The sequence below is a fragment of the Fopius arisanus genome, unplaced genomic scaffold (assembly GCF_000806365.1).
Source record: "Fopius arisanus strain USDA-PBARC FA_bdor unplaced genomic scaffold, ASM80636v1 scaffold00056, whole genome shotgun sequence".
Lineage (NCBI taxonomy): Eukaryota > Metazoa > Arthropoda > Insecta > Hymenoptera > Braconidae > Fopius > Fopius arisanus.
Window position 1 is genome coordinate 44,045 of NW_011887795.1, and position 15,246 is coordinate 59,290.

The 15,246-nt window shown below is 39.8% G+C and overlaps 2 protein-coding genes across 3 annotated transcripts in view; one reads left to right on the plus strand and one right to left on the minus strand.

The window, feature by feature from the left end:
* Nucleotides 1–373: 373 nt before the first annotated feature.
* On the plus strand, nucleotides 374–7,841 carry LOC105268304 (serine/threonine-protein phosphatase 4 regulatory subunit 4). Of its 2 annotated transcripts, XM_011307751.1 has the most exons (10): nucleotides 374–634; nucleotides 1,232–1,482; nucleotides 1,636–1,709; nucleotides 1,769–1,875; nucleotides 2,203–2,432; nucleotides 2,946–4,156; nucleotides 4,224–4,408; nucleotides 4,494–4,558; nucleotides 4,658–4,700; nucleotides 5,380–7,841. In XM_011307751.1, the coding sequence occupies exons 1-10, from the start codon at nucleotides 591–593 to the stop codon at nucleotides 6,275–6,277; spliced, it is 3,108 nt and encodes a 1,035-aa protein (XP_011306053.1). In that variant the 5' UTR covers nucleotides 374–590; the 3' UTR covers nucleotides 6,278–7,841. The 2 variants fall into 2 exon arrangements, with proteins under 2 accessions (XP_011306053.1, XP_011306054.1); XM_011307752.1 differs by lacking the exon at nucleotides 374–634 and having other exon boundaries at nucleotides 1,433–1,494.
* A 76-nt stretch (nucleotides 7,842–7,917) lies between these two features.
* The window catches only part of LOC105268306 (uncharacterized), a 10,336-nt gene continuing 3,007 nt past the window's right edge, over nucleotides 7,918–15,246 (minus strand). Inside the window, exon 4 of the mRNA XM_011307753.1 lies at nucleotides 7,918–14,395. Coding sequence (XP_011306055.1) covers nucleotides 11,430–14,395 — 2,966 coding nt within the window. The 3' untranslated portion in view covers nucleotides 7,918–11,429. The remainder of the gene's footprint in view (nucleotides 14,396–15,246) is intronic.

The window sequence follows — 15,246 nt, forward strand, 5'->3', positions numbered from 1 at the left end:
CTTCCTAATTTGTTAATTAACAAATAAATTGAGAGGAATTTGCAGTTTATTGCAAAAAAAATGGAAGACACGCGCTGTTCATTGCTTGGCAGTAAAAAATAATGAATTCCCCCCACGAAATCACTCCAATGATAATAATAATCGAATTACGATGTTATAAACAATTGTTTATAAACCGAAATCCCTGTAATTTCGTGCGTCGTATAACTTTAGAAAATAAAACCGTTTTTTCACTGGAAAAATTGATTCGAAAGCTCGGCGGCACGTTATTCCACCGTGATTGGCCACCCAGTGGGTGAAGCCTCGTATTCACTCGTGTGTCTTCGTCATGCCTCCAGCAGCTGCAGCGCTTCTGCTGGCGTTACAGCACGGGTCATACAGTATCCGTACCCATGCAGAGATCACGTCATATTTTTTTTCACTACCTCCAATACGTGATGATTCAGAGATACCCCCAAACGCTATTCTGAGATTCCAGATGATGTCCGAATATTTAAACAGTCGCGTTATATCACATCAGTCGACAGTTTGACAACGAGTGACAGGAGTTCATTGATAAATTATACGATTGATTAAAATGAGCGTGAAAAATGTGGCAAGAGGAGGGAGCGGCTCCCTTCGATGATACCAATACGTACGTGTTATTTTAAGATATTTTAATATCAATTGTTAATTTGTTATTCATGGAATTTTTTTATTGCTCCGAAAAATATTCGGTTTATTTCTACGACTCGAATCGATGGAACTCGTTTCTCTCTTCTGTTGGTCCTCGTCGTCTAAAAATAAACATTCCAACAATTTTGAGTGTCCCTCCTGCACGTTAAGCAGCTAATTATAATTCTTCGTTGATTACGACGAATTGTTTATCTCTTATTTCTTGTTCTCTATTTTTCCAAAAATAAAGTTGCGGATTCATCGAGTTTTTTCGCGTTTCCCATGATTCTTCATTATTTTTTTATAATTATAGTGAGGAAGGTCAGGCATCCGTTGTAACTTAACCGCATGGTGTTTATCAATTTATTTATTTAATTATTTATTCTGTGTAAAACGTATTGTTATCAAGAATTTCCCGATTTCATCCGGAAAAATTCAATTAGTGATGTGTTAATTGGATTTAATTATTGAATTATGAATTATATTGATTTGAGCGTACGTTTGGGCGTGATTAATTTGTTAATGACTGATTTTATTTTCTGGAATTATTAATAATCGTGAGACTATTGATTCGCAGAAAGGGAGATGACATCCAGAAATTAAATGCGATCCAGACCCTGCCGATTCTCTTATCAGAAGATCCACAAACATGCATTCAGAGATTGATACCGAAAATGCAGCAAACCCTGCCGAATGCATCAACGGAATTTCACGTTGCGGCATCATCGACATTCAAGACTATTCTCGAGCAAAAGCTCGTAAGCCCCTCGACATTCACCCAGACATTCCTCCAGAGCATCCTCAATTCACTGGACACACGGGATCCAGGTGATTGAATAAGTAAATCATTGCACGATTGGATAAATCCATCAGACCTCATATTTCAACGGCTTCAATTCATATTATCTCACATTATTATTACTATTACGTAAAAATTCCTCTGTCAATATTTGTCTCTGTTTTTCATTCGTCGTGGGACAGTACTGGCCCATGCATGGCTGGAGACCTTACTGGATGTGATCGAGTTACTTCCAACGGATGTCATCCGGCGAGAGGTGAGTCTCGGTCTCTCAATCTTTCGACAATTCAAATTATGAAATTGAATTATTTTTAGATTCTTCCTGTCGCTGTTATCAAGGGCCAGCTGTCGCAGCCTGTTGGCTCTAGGATTATGTGTTGCAAAATTATTGGCAAAATATCCACACGATTTGATTCCCAACTGTGAGTTCCTCATATTCCCTTTACCTTTATCATCATTTTATATTCATTACCACTTTGATTCACCCCGAGAATATAAACAATTCATAATTATAAATAATTTATATTGTTTCGTTAAATCCACTCTTTTGATATTAATCAATTATTCGTCTTTTACCCGAATGAAATTAATTAATTAATGAATGTAATCAATTCTAGAATCCGAGATAAAATCTTATAATTCTTTTTCTCTCCCTGAAAAATTTGGGAAAAATGGTATATCCGGTTTTAAATGGAGGAATTAAAGCTAGTATTGAGTCCCAGGGGATTTATGGATAATTTTTGTTGCAGATTGAAAAAAGAAGTGCTTCCAACAGTGCATTCCCTCTGCCAGGATGTGAACAGTGATGTGCGTGCATGCATTTGCCTGCAATTGCATTACGTTGCCGAAAGCCTTGGTGGTGAATCAGTAACGGCCTCATTGTTACCATCCATTGTGGAATTGGCCAGTGATGAGGAGAGCATTGTGCGACATGCTTCTATTCAGACAATAGTTTACCTTCTACCTCACCTACAAGCAGGTATTCTCCTCAAGTACTTCACGATCAAAAATAAATCTTTTGAGCACCATCTCAGACGAACCAATCTACCGTGTCTTATTTCCAATTGATTGTTGTAAACTTCGACTCCTTACTATCGCAAGACCTTGATAAAAGACCGGTTTTCATGATTATTCACGGATATTTCAATTCAATATCAATCCACTGTTGAGTGGGTTTGATTATTCAGGGAAATTCTTATCGATCTCATCGTAAAATGTCGTCGCATCAAGTTTTTTTTGCCTTTACTGCAGACTTGTTAATTCTCTCTTTAATTCAGATAATTACAGCTACATCGCTGCATGGAGATTAATAAAAATATGATTATTTGTTGCTAATTTCAATTGAAAAAAGGAGAAACGTTGATTGACGTCGGTATCTACCATCGAATTCGATTATTAAAAATCCTGTAAAAGGTTATCCGTAATGATAGGAATTCCCCAACCATAATTCCATCATTATAATATCGATACGATTCTTCTGGATTCATTGCAGACGTAATAAAAAGCACGATTTCCCCGCTGATAAAAAAGTCATGCGACAGTGCCCTGAAGTCGGACGACGCGGTGATCTGCATAATCTCCCAGGAGTTTGGAAAGCTGGCCCTCGGCCTGGAGAAGGTGTTGACCCCGCCCGAGCGGACATGGCTGGTGAAATACTTCCGTCAGCTATCCGAATTGGGAATGTCAGGTCCAAAACAAGCGGTTGATAAACAAGACTTGCCCTTTTCAAGCAATTCAATGCTGACGGAGCGCTACATCGAGTGCCGAAAGCATTGCGCTTACAACATGCCAGCAATGTTTCTATTCGCCTCGACAAGTCCAGATGACACAGACATGCTCCTGCCTATTCTAACGGACCTGTCAAGCGATCCATATCACTTGGTCCGGAGGAACGTTGCATGTGGACTCCACGAGATCGCTAGGATAATGGGTGATAAGAACGGATCGATAAAGTGTGACTTTATGAAACTCGTGAAGGATGACAATGAGCAGGTGCTTCAGGGGCTTGTACCGAACATCGGCAAGACCCTTCAGCTGTTCGTCGAGAGTCAAACAATCAGCAAAGACAGCATTGACTTGCCAGTGATGGAGATGGGGAGAGCGTTGTTGAAGTGCGAGGGTGAAATATTTGGCACGAATAACTGGCGGCTCTCGAGTCTCATGTTTCAACAGCTTGAGGTGCTGCCCAAGTGTTTTCCCAGTGATTACATCTACAATTACTTCGTTCCTGTTGCACTTAATCGTGCTCTCAAGGCTCGTCCTATACCCGTCAAGCTCGCCGCTGGCAGGACCTTCCTTGTCTTCATTAGGTACAACCTCAAGCCCGCCCAGAGAACAGAACTCAGGAATAAATTGTACACCGATTTGTCGAGGAACACCAGTTGCTACGTCAGGATGCTGTATATTCGGATGATGATTGAGGCGATGGGCATCTTCTCGTCGGTTTATTTCAAGGAGCACTTCTTCAGCGGTCTTCTTGAGATGACTGAGGATCCGATCGCTAATATTCGGCTTAAGGTGGTCACTCTTCTTCCGGGGCTTAAGGGATTGCTCAAGCTGCCGTCTGATAAGAAGCTTCTCAGTCGGTTTGAGGCCAGTGTCAGGGGACTGATGAATAATGAGAAGGATAGGGATGTCATTGTGGCTCTCACTGCAATCATCAGGAAACTCGATGAAATCGATGTCAGGCATGAGGGGCAACCGGTGAGCCGCGATTTAAATCTTCATTCTTCCTTCTATGATTATCCTTCTTTTTGTACTTTGTCTTTAGGCGACGGCGAAGTTCATTAAACAGGACAACGAAGACATGAAGAAGTACGACGAAGAAAAGACCTTATCGGCGATCTCTGGAAAGACTTTGGTGTCATCGGGGGGGCAGGCGGTTGTCAAGAAATCAGGGAGTCAGAATATTATCAGTAAACAGAACCCTGTCTTGAATGATACGGCGAGGAGCTTGTAAGCATACAATTCCATCATTTGACCAATACTTCCTTTTTGAAGTTTGGATGTATCATAATTGGTTATTGACTCTATTTAATAGCATGCCGGGGCCGAAGGTCAGACCGAGTTCTTCAATATCAGATAGCGCAAAATCCACATCCAGACGTGAGTTTCCTATGATATTCATAATTCATTCTCAACACGAAATAACATATGATACTCATGAATTGAGGAAACGTTGAGTCACTTTGTTTTTCTATTTAGAGACCCCAAGCACTTCGAGGAATTATGAATTGGCGAAGGCAAGGTAATTTGTCAAAATATTCTTGGGACTCAATTATCAATTTTTCCTATTCATATTTAATTCACTCACTATTTTCATATAATAAATGGAGACCCTTCCCTAACCTTCCCTCAATGTAATTAAAATAACCATTAACCATCAACCTTAACGAAAAGAGATTAACGAAGAGAGATTAATCCACTAGAAGAATTGGATCCTAACAATGATTAACAAAAACTTGATATTCTCGGAACGGCTGCAGTTCTCCGAGTACCTCAAGCAACAACTTAACCTCGAGCTGGGCGCGATTAAAGTCGAATAGCTTGATACTAACCCACCTCTGGGAAAAAACTGACTACCCAAATCCCCCATCATCAAGTGATTATCTGCAAAGGGTGACCTGCAGTTGTTACGATACAACAGCCTTTCTGTATCCCTCACGCTTCACCCTCTCCACTCCTTGCTCGCTGGACTACAAGACCTGCCCTTGTGCCAGCGATCAGCCTCAAAAATTGAAGACCAATTTGAGAGGGTCTAGCTACTTCGATACTTCTGTCCTAACAAATCCCCTGCTACTAACACAAACCAAAGACGAGACTGGTGATGATGAGGAGCGTTCCTTCAACAGCCCCAAGTCCCCGAATTTGGCGGCCCTCAGGGCGCTGACTAATGCAGCTCATTACAACTCCTGTTGGGCTTTTAGCTCGATGCCAGAGATACCGGTGACTCTTCTTGATGATGAGTTCCTTGTGGACACTGGGGTGAGGATTCCAGAGCTGTTGTCATCATCCAGGAGCAGCACGAAGATATCCAATCTTCAGGACATCATCCACAGGAACAACAGGATTGGAAGTGGATCCGACAGAGGAAAGGCCAAGAGCCACTTCTCCGTGCACGATGAATGCATCAAGAGAACGTCCAGGTCAGATCAGGGTTACGTCAGCAATCGGTTGTCCATGAATCTTCAGGATGGCTACAGGAGCAAGACCTCCGTCGAGGATGATCTGAAGGGGAAGAGGTACTCGTTCTCCAGGGGAAAGGGCAAATGGAGCTTTGACTCCGTGATCGAACGCAAGACCAGTGACAAGGAAAAGAGATCGTCTTTCAATGTCGTGGAGAGGGAGAAGAGGGTCTCCCAGCAAGTGCGTGGGGTTGTTGACAAGAGCAAGAGGCACTCGACGAATTATGGGTCTAAGCCACCGGAGCTCAAGGATTGTAAGCAGAAATTTAAGAGGCACAGTGTGGAAGTCACGGATTACCATCCGATCGAGAAGTCCAGCAGGAAGAGGAATTTTACGCTGGATGTTAATCATAATCAGGGGAGCAGCAAGATTCCTTTGAGGAATTCTGCGCCATCTGGCAGTAGAACTGCACCTGTGACGAGGGCCTCCAGCCCCGTCAGGCTCACGCATCAGCTAAGCTTCAGTCGAGAGCCCGAACGGGATGTCTATGATGATAGGGTCAATAGGTTCAATTCTAGCGATGAAGAAGTCGATAAACTCTGTATTAGATTCGCGTATGTCGATTCTGAGTACGTGAGGGAAAATCCGAGGAATAAAATCAGCAAGCTACCCGTGTGGGTACCGAGGAAGAATAAATAGCTTTTCGTTAATTTCAGAAATCAATGAGAGGCGAAAAAAATACTGCATTAAAATGGTTCATATTCATGGATTGCTGTGAAATAAAATCACGGCGATTTAATGATGATTAATAATTCTTAGAAAGGTTTAAACACACGAGGTGATCGATCTGGCCGCCATATTGATTCCAGCGTGAACAATATTATTGATGAGCTCTACAATATTTCAGCGCCAAAACAGCTATCGCCCACCTTGGATGTTTAATTATTTTTTTTATCCATTTGTTGTCGCGAGATTTTCATGAAATTTTTTTGTCGTAATCTTTCGATGGGAGATATTTTCATGCGATATTTCTTTTCACCTCTCGCCTTACAGATTTCTTAATCGAGTCATTTTTATCGTATCGTCTTTCTGTTCGTGTTTTCACGATCGATAATTGCGTTTAATGGAACCATTAAAAGGTCGGAATCTTCTAATGAGCAAAATGTGTACCTGAGGGATGACTAAATTGTGTAAAAAATTCCAACTTACCTTCGTTTTTCAACAGAAGAATCACAGGGTAAATTTCTACCAGCATTTTTAAGTTTGGCATTTTATTTCGAAACCGATGATCTATATCATTGAATTTTATTGAAATCATCATGACTAGTTAACTCATCGGGACAAATCCATAGATGAGCGGAATAATAATAAAACGCATTAGATGTGCTTAATCATCGAAATCAACAAATAATGCATAGACTTGAATATTTCATTTGAAAACGGGCGAAACCAGTATTTGAGTTAGAAATAGAAATAAGATAGTGCAAACTAATAAGTGTAAACAAAGCATAATTTTCGTTGATAATTCAATATTCTAATGAGTTAGAATTAATTTTACCCTACACTCATAATTTTTTGATACTTATATCGATGACGAGAGCTTCCCGATGTGAAATTTAATTTAACCACACGTGCAATTGTGCAGTTGATAGTTTAACCCATGATTCTCCTTAACGAAAGCAACTTGTAAATTTTAAATGAATTAAAAGATAATTTATGAATGAAAAAAATTATAAACAAATATGTATAAATTGAAAATAGAAATTCCAATGGAAAGAAATTATTATAGATTCCTTATGGCATTTGTCATTTTTCGTTGACTCTCAGATGAGTTCTGTAAATTAAAATTTCTATTTTGTATTGAGATTTATCAAAGAATTTCGCTTGCAGAAGTAAAAAGAATTGAGCGAGTGCGATACATCGGATCATTGAATAGTCAAGGGTCAACGGCAGAGAAAATAATAAGGAGGTGATGGAAAGCGATGAGTTACAAGAGAGCAAAACAAACTGTTTATTTTTGTATAGAAATCTATCCTGTTCGGTGACCTATGTGCCAGAAATACTATACGTATGTACAGATGAAATAAGAAAATGTTAATGTAGAGATTAATCTATGAGTGTTGAGTTGAGAGGGGAGACGTGAGGATATTAATTAATTAATTGATAAATTTTAGAGAAAATACTGTCTTAATGAAAAATCCTGCAATCTCCTGTGTCCATTCTAGAATTTTGTTGAAAAATACACTTATCTGTGATAACTTAAAGAAAATTATTAATCAATTATTTCAAACCAAAAATGATGATTTTAATTTCTAAAGGTCATGAAGGACAAATTTTTATTATTATTTTTTTTTTCGATGTTTATTTCCTCTACTCTGCAGTAATAACCCAAAAAATTCATTCACTACAATTCCCTTGACATCTCGTTATCTCTACACATCATGTGTTTCACTCTTGAATAATTCAATAACTTCATCTCTCTTATTAAAATTCTCATTGTGCTTGCATGATTGGAGAACATGATAATAATTTATAAAATTTTCTATCATGTTGGCGTGGAGCAGGCAGCAATTGCCACCGATCGATCTCGATTTGAAAGTTATTTTGGTATGACGTTCTTAATAATCGAATATTACTTCAAGATCTTTTCAAATCTAATCCAATAATATGAGCAAATGTTAAGAAGCGATCGTGCAAATAATTCGATAAATAAATAAGTGATTCACTCGTTAAACTTCATTTAATCACGAGTAAACAGAGAGATCTTCACACAATCGCTTCTCGGAACAGACGCTTAAGACAGAATCATCAAAATTATATAATTCATTTTCCTTTATGTACAACTATGAAAAATCAGTTGGCATCGATCCCTTAAAACGATAGGATGAATAAAAAACGTTGAAATAAAAATTCTACCACCAATATTTACATGAAGTCTACCACCGGACAGTTTCCAGTTCCTTTACTTCATCAATTGCAATATCATTGGTACTTAATTATTTTAAAGATATGGTTCGTTAAAAGCCAGTATACATTTCAATCTCTTGCAACGATTGGACTTTCAAATTTGTGATTATCTTTTGTATAACTTTTATACTTTTTTTCAAGCTCGAGAATTCTCCAAACGAGATTATCGAATCCCATACTAGCAGTAAGCTGTGATTAATCTATAGTATTGTTTATAATTTTCATCAAAATGAAAATTTCACAATTAAATCTCCCACTGATTATAACGATGAGAAGAAAAAAATTGATTTCATTGATAACTAATTGATTGGATCGATGCTGTTATCTATTAATCATTTCATTAAATCCAATTAAGTTACTCTCATCGTTTGGTTAATCATATATTATTGTATCTGGCTTTTTAGTACTACGTTGTTCCACTCGCGATAAAAATATATTATAGCTATAGTACTTAAACTGTTGACTAGCATTTAGAATGAACGTGACTCCCAATTAATCAGTCATCAGCAATGTCTTAAATTTTTCGTTGCGACGTTTCAAAAATAGGCCGTTTTAACTTAAAAACGAGTGGATCCGGACAACTGTCCATCAATAATTATTGAAACATAATTGGGAATCACTAGAAATTAAAATGATAGCGTTTATAATTATCGATACAGTACTTTTAGGAGTTATTTCGACTATTCATGCCTACGATGGTTTTTTTTTTTTAAATACCGTGGAATCTAGGGACTCCAGAATTTTTAGAATCCAAACGGATGCGAAATACAATATTCGATCATCCAGTCTTAATACTAATCTCGTATCGTGTACCTGAAATATTTCACGTGGCGCTTGATTCAATGCATTCCCAACGCTATCAAATATTTACTTTTAAAGATCATAGAGGAATTGCCTTTGTAGATTGTTCTCATTAAAATTTCACTATTGAAAATTATTAAAAAGATATAGATTAATGTTCCCGTTGATTTTCTCTTTTTCTCATATTGATTCAATAATTTTCCAGGCGTTTATCATGATTTTGTAATTGAAGGGAATAAAAAATTAATAATCAAGGGGATTTCTCATCAGAAATTCATCCTTATTCATTCCACTTCATTACGAAACCACAGCCTCATGTTTCTCAGTCTTGTGGTAATACTAATTTAATACTTTTTCGTTTGTTCTCATTGTGATTAATCTCCATCGGTGCATTAAAAATCATCACTCGTGCATTATCTTAACATATTCGAGTTTAAAAAATTGAAACAAACGTATTTACTCTCCATAAACTATCTATCTTTGAGTTTTGCTCGTATTTTTTGATATATTCAAATTATTGTCACTATTGACGTGATTTCATTGGAATTCATCATTAATTCGTTAAAATGGCGAAGCAATCGTTAAATCGTGTTTTTAAAATTATTGTACACTAGCCAATTGCATTGACAAGCCATAAAACTATTAAAACACTCGGCACGTATAACAGGAAAAAAAAATCATCGAGTCGCGAATAAATAAATAATAAATAAATTATCGGAAACATAATAGTCAACTGTGCTTAGGAATGAATAATGCCACATGTTTTCTCATCTCATGAACTTGTTAGTAGAATTTAAATATCAGAAATTACCGAGACGCTAATTTTTTTTTTTTTATAAAAAACCGTTAGGTTGAGTAAAACCCTGTTGAATTCTATCTGACACGTGTGAAATAATTTAAAAATTCTATTGACTTTCTGTTAAAACTCCAAACAGATTGAATTTTAAAACAGGAAAATACGACTCCAGGATTTTCATGGAAAGATAAAAATCCATTGATTTTTCAAATGAAAAATGGCACAAAGGAAATTATTAAAAATGTCAATAGAGTTTTAATAAAAAATCAATAGAATTCCCTAGGAAATGGTTTTCTATTAATTTTCATCACGTGTGGAGCCTAAACCTCCAATTTTTCCGATTCACACATCACACATTTCATGAGAGAAAATTCCTTAAAGAAAGTCCATCACATCGTCGAAAGTATGGGACAGAATTACGTATTTTCGTTTTCATTTTAAGTTATTAAACCTAGGGCAGGAGTCACACTATACAACTATTATCATTCGTATTGAGCATATTTGAGAAACAATTCAATTGGTTGTGTTCCATAGAAGCGATTGACCGTTGAATGGCAATAAAAATGTGTCTACGGGAAGACATATTTTCACCAGAAATATTGAGATATTGGCAGTGATAATAATTGGCGCGTTGTATTTTGCATGAAGAAATCAATATAAGCGACCTAATTCGATTTCGCTCAAATCCAGATCCTCGATCTCCAATACCTCGAGAATGACAGAGTACCGTCCCTAGATTTTTTTCTACATCTGAGGTGTTCTCTCTGTTTTTAAAATAACACAAATCCCATCAAAATCGATTCATTCAATCCGGAGATATTGTCGATCGAAGATCGCACGTATGAAACAATTTAATAGAAAAACCTTGCGCTTTCTCTGAGAAATTCTTTTGAATTCCTCTGAGAATTCTATGAGATACTCGAGAATATCTAGAGAAGAAATGGCAATTTTCCTTTCGAAATCTTTTGTAATAATATAAATATTACACCGCCTTAATTCATTTTCCAATAAAAAAAAATATGAAATTTGTTCTGAAATTTTAAGATAAATTTTCCAAAAGTGAGACCTCCAGAAAATTCCCAAGATTATCTCATAGAAAGGCTGTTTTTCTATTAGGGAGTTTTGTGGTCAATTCAGGTACTAATGGCGCCACAGGGCCACGCACTTTTCAACGCATCAAACAAGGACAGCGAACACTGCCATCTTGTTCAATGCAAATGAGTGCAAAATGGCGTGGGCCATATGCGTGAGTTTAGCAAAAACTCCCTGATAACCTTCGACTTAAATTCAAATATCACTGACATCGGGGAACAAGAACCGCTGCCTGGATGTCTGTGGCTGCTCAAAAGGCGAGCTACTCATATAACCAGGCGACGGTGACTCGCTCTTCTCCATGACTGGAGTGATATTTGGAAAGCCCTGTCCGCTGCTCCTGGCTTGTTCATTGAGAATGGCACGATCAATTTTATAATACTCCTTTCCACTCCTGGGTCTCAATGTAGTGGTAACGGCACGACCGCCCTGACCCCTCAAACTGTCCGGAGCATCCGATGATGAATGAGAAGACAGAGACAGGGTCTCAATATAGTCAGACATATCGGAAGTTCCACTGCTGGTGCTCCTGGAGTCGATGTAAGGTGTTCCTGAGGCCTCGCCAGGACTGCTAAAGCCCTTGCCCGTGGCCTTCGGTAGACCCGGTATTTCACCCTCAGCGGATGACGACTTGGTCGGCACCTGGATCTTCTGGAACTGGAAGGACAACTCCCTCAATGGATCACTGGACTTGGACTTCCTGGGTAGACTGCTGTGATAGCAAATGGGCGGTGGACTCTTCCTGCAGACGGTCAGGATATTCTGCTTGCGTGTCGAATTGATCGGCGCGAGGGACAACTCGAACTCCACGAACTCGGCGTTTCGATGACTCAAGGAGCCCGTGGAAACGCCAGAGTCATTGCTGCTGGAGGAGTCCCGATTGTGACCAGTCTTCGAGGGCACCGATGACGATCGTCTAATCTTGATGGAAAAAGGCTGACAAGCGCTCTCTTCGTTTTTAATGACAGTCTTGCTAGTCTCGCTTGGACACTTGTGGATTTCCAACGCCGAGGAGAACCCCGGGCTCTCCTCCGGTGTCTGATAATGCGCCGACTCAGCCGAATATGATCTCTTCCTCCAAAGAATCTCCAGGCTAGCGCTGGACTCGATGGCTTGAGCAGGATCGATCAACCGGCGCCTCAAGTAAGGACTCGACAGCATAGCCGAGCCCGGAATCCGTAATTCTGAATCAGATCGCTTACGGGTCGAGGTGGACTCCACAGGAGGTCCAAAAAGCGTCGGATTGCTCGAGCTTTTTGTCCCGCTGTAGATGCGGGATAGGACTTCCTTGGAGCAGTGGTTGTGCGCCGGTTGCATCGGCAAATAACTCGAGAACGCCTTCTTCACGAGCTGCTTATCCGGATCCATGAGTAGATAATCCGGTGAGTTCTCCTTCATGTGTCCGCACTTGGTGCAAATCTCGTCGTCCTTGATCTTCTCCGTTGATCCTGAAGACTTCCTGCAATCGTCAGGCTTGAGCTCGCATGCGATCTCCTGAATCTCCTCCTGGGTGATTCCACTCTTCGTGATGACATCTCTGCTGTTCTCGTAGTGCTCCAGGGACTCGCTGAAGTCGATGTTCACGTAGTTTGATTTTGACTCGGGCTGGGTCTCGATGACGGGTGTGAGGTTCTCGTAGTTGTTGTTGATGGGTTCTTCTCTTGTTGTGATATCAGTCTTAGCACCCTTTGAGAGTGGATAGATGGCGACTTCACCGCTGGCATTGACCACCGGCATCTTGCCTTGACCTGAGAGCTTGATGGGATGGACAGTGACACCGGACTCGATGCCAGCTCCACGTCGACAATACGGCAGGACAAAACCAGCCCAGCTCATGACATTGTGACAGGGACATGCCGATCTTGGAGACTGAGCTGGTAGTTTGCTGGGACAGCCGCACTGCTGAAGAACTACAGCTTGTGAGTTGTAAGGCGTATCGTAGTTCGGATAATTTTGATTCTTTGGTAATGCAAGGCACTCCTTTATCTTCCGTGGAGTATCGTAGTACTGATCTTGTGTTTGTGGCGGCTCCAGGGACATGTGGTGTGCCAAGATTGTCTTGGGGATGTCGTAGTTGTCGTAAGGATCGGGTTTCCTTGGTGTTTGGACAGCGGTCGTGCAGGTGCAGATTTTATCGGGAAGAGGCATTGGAGGCTTCTTAGGTTTCAGTCGGGTTGAGGGCGGTCTCGGGGGTAGAGGTAAATCTACTGTGTCTTTCGGAGGTGCGTGAGGGCTCTCGGCGGTAACGTTAGGATTAGGTTTGGTAACGCTGGGATTAGGCTTGATAACGCTGGGATTAGATTTGATAACGCTGGGATTAGATTTGGTAACGCTAGTATCGGTTTTGGTAATGATTGAATTAGGTTTGGCGCTGGTATCAGTTGTATTTGAAGGAAAGGTCGAGTAATCACTGTCGTGACTACTGGTACTGTAGGATGATAGGGATATTCTGTCGAAACCCTTCGGTGGATTCACCGAGGTGTTCATAGAGGTGTGCGTTGAGTTGGTGATAAAGGTCGAGGTCTTGGAGACTGCACCGAGTTTGCTGATGCAACTGGCGCAGCGCTCCAAAACCGAGCTGTGCTGTCTTGGCAATGTGCTCCGCCATTCTAAGGATTCATTTTTATCAGTCAACTCGTTTATCGATCCCCCAACCTCTCGATAGTCACCGTCTAGCTCCACATTGTGACGGCTCTCAGTTGAGGACCAACACGGAGATGTTTCGGTTTTAGTCAAGTCCGTATCGTCTTTGTAAGTCGTAGAATATACGGTTGGGGGGAAAAAATCACTGGCACGCGTGTCAGAACGTGAGAACTGACGTCTGGGGCTGTCCTGCACTGATAATTCACGGATGATTGGTCGTTTACGGGACAGCTTGCCCTCTGCCGCCAGCTGCAGTGCTTTGACGATATCATCGCCCTGATCTGTTATGAGCACGTGCAACCCTTCGCCACGACCACAACGTGAGCCACCCTCGAAGCAAAATCTACCCTCAACTACGCCATAACGACGGAGATGCCCTATTTCCCAGACACCGATTAGTCGTGGGGGCACTCCAACGGTTATGCAGAAGCGACCGTCTTGGATGTGGAGGTGGGCTGGGCCCGTTGATACTTTAGCTTTTGCTGGGGCTGTGGATATCAGCACCAGAAATTGTTGATCTGGAAGGTGCCGGGTGTTAACGACCCATCGGATTAGCCTGATGGCGCTGGTCCGCGCGGTGGAGATTGTTATCCTGATATCAATATCAGTATCCCCCCAGTGGAAAAATTATTATCGATAGCTTAATACCAGAGAAAGTCAACTAATTAATTCATTGGATTATAGATTAATCATTAAGCTATCGATATTTGTGATTGTGGTAGGAATGAATTCAGTAGAAAAATTATGTGACTATTTTTAATTGTCCTATAGATTTTTCTATTGAATTTTTATGGATATGTCGCTTTTTATGATCGGCTAGAGGAATAGAAGAATGGAATATCGAGGAAATCGGAGATAAATGAATGGAGATGTTTATCGTGATATGAATATCAGTACCCCCCAGTGGAAGAATTGTTATCGATAGCTTAATAGCAGATAAAATCAACTAATTAATTCATTGAACTATAAATCAATCATTAAGCTATCGATATTTGTGATTATGGTAGGAATGAATTCAGTAGAAAAATTATGTGACTATGTTTAATTGTCCTCTAGATTTTTCTATTGAATTTTTATGGATATGTCGCTTTTTATGATCGGCTAGAGGAATATAAGAATGGAATATCGAGGAAATCGGAGATAAATAAATTCGGAATAAATAAATGGAGATGTTTATGGAGATGAATATCAGTACCCCCCAGTGGAAAAATTGTTATCGATAGCTTAATACCACAGAAAGTCAACTAATTAATTCATTGGACTATAGATTAATCATTAAGCTATCGATATTTGTGATTATGGTAGGAATGAATTCAGTAGAAAAATTATGTGACTATTTTTAATTGTCCTCTAGATTTTTCTATTGAAT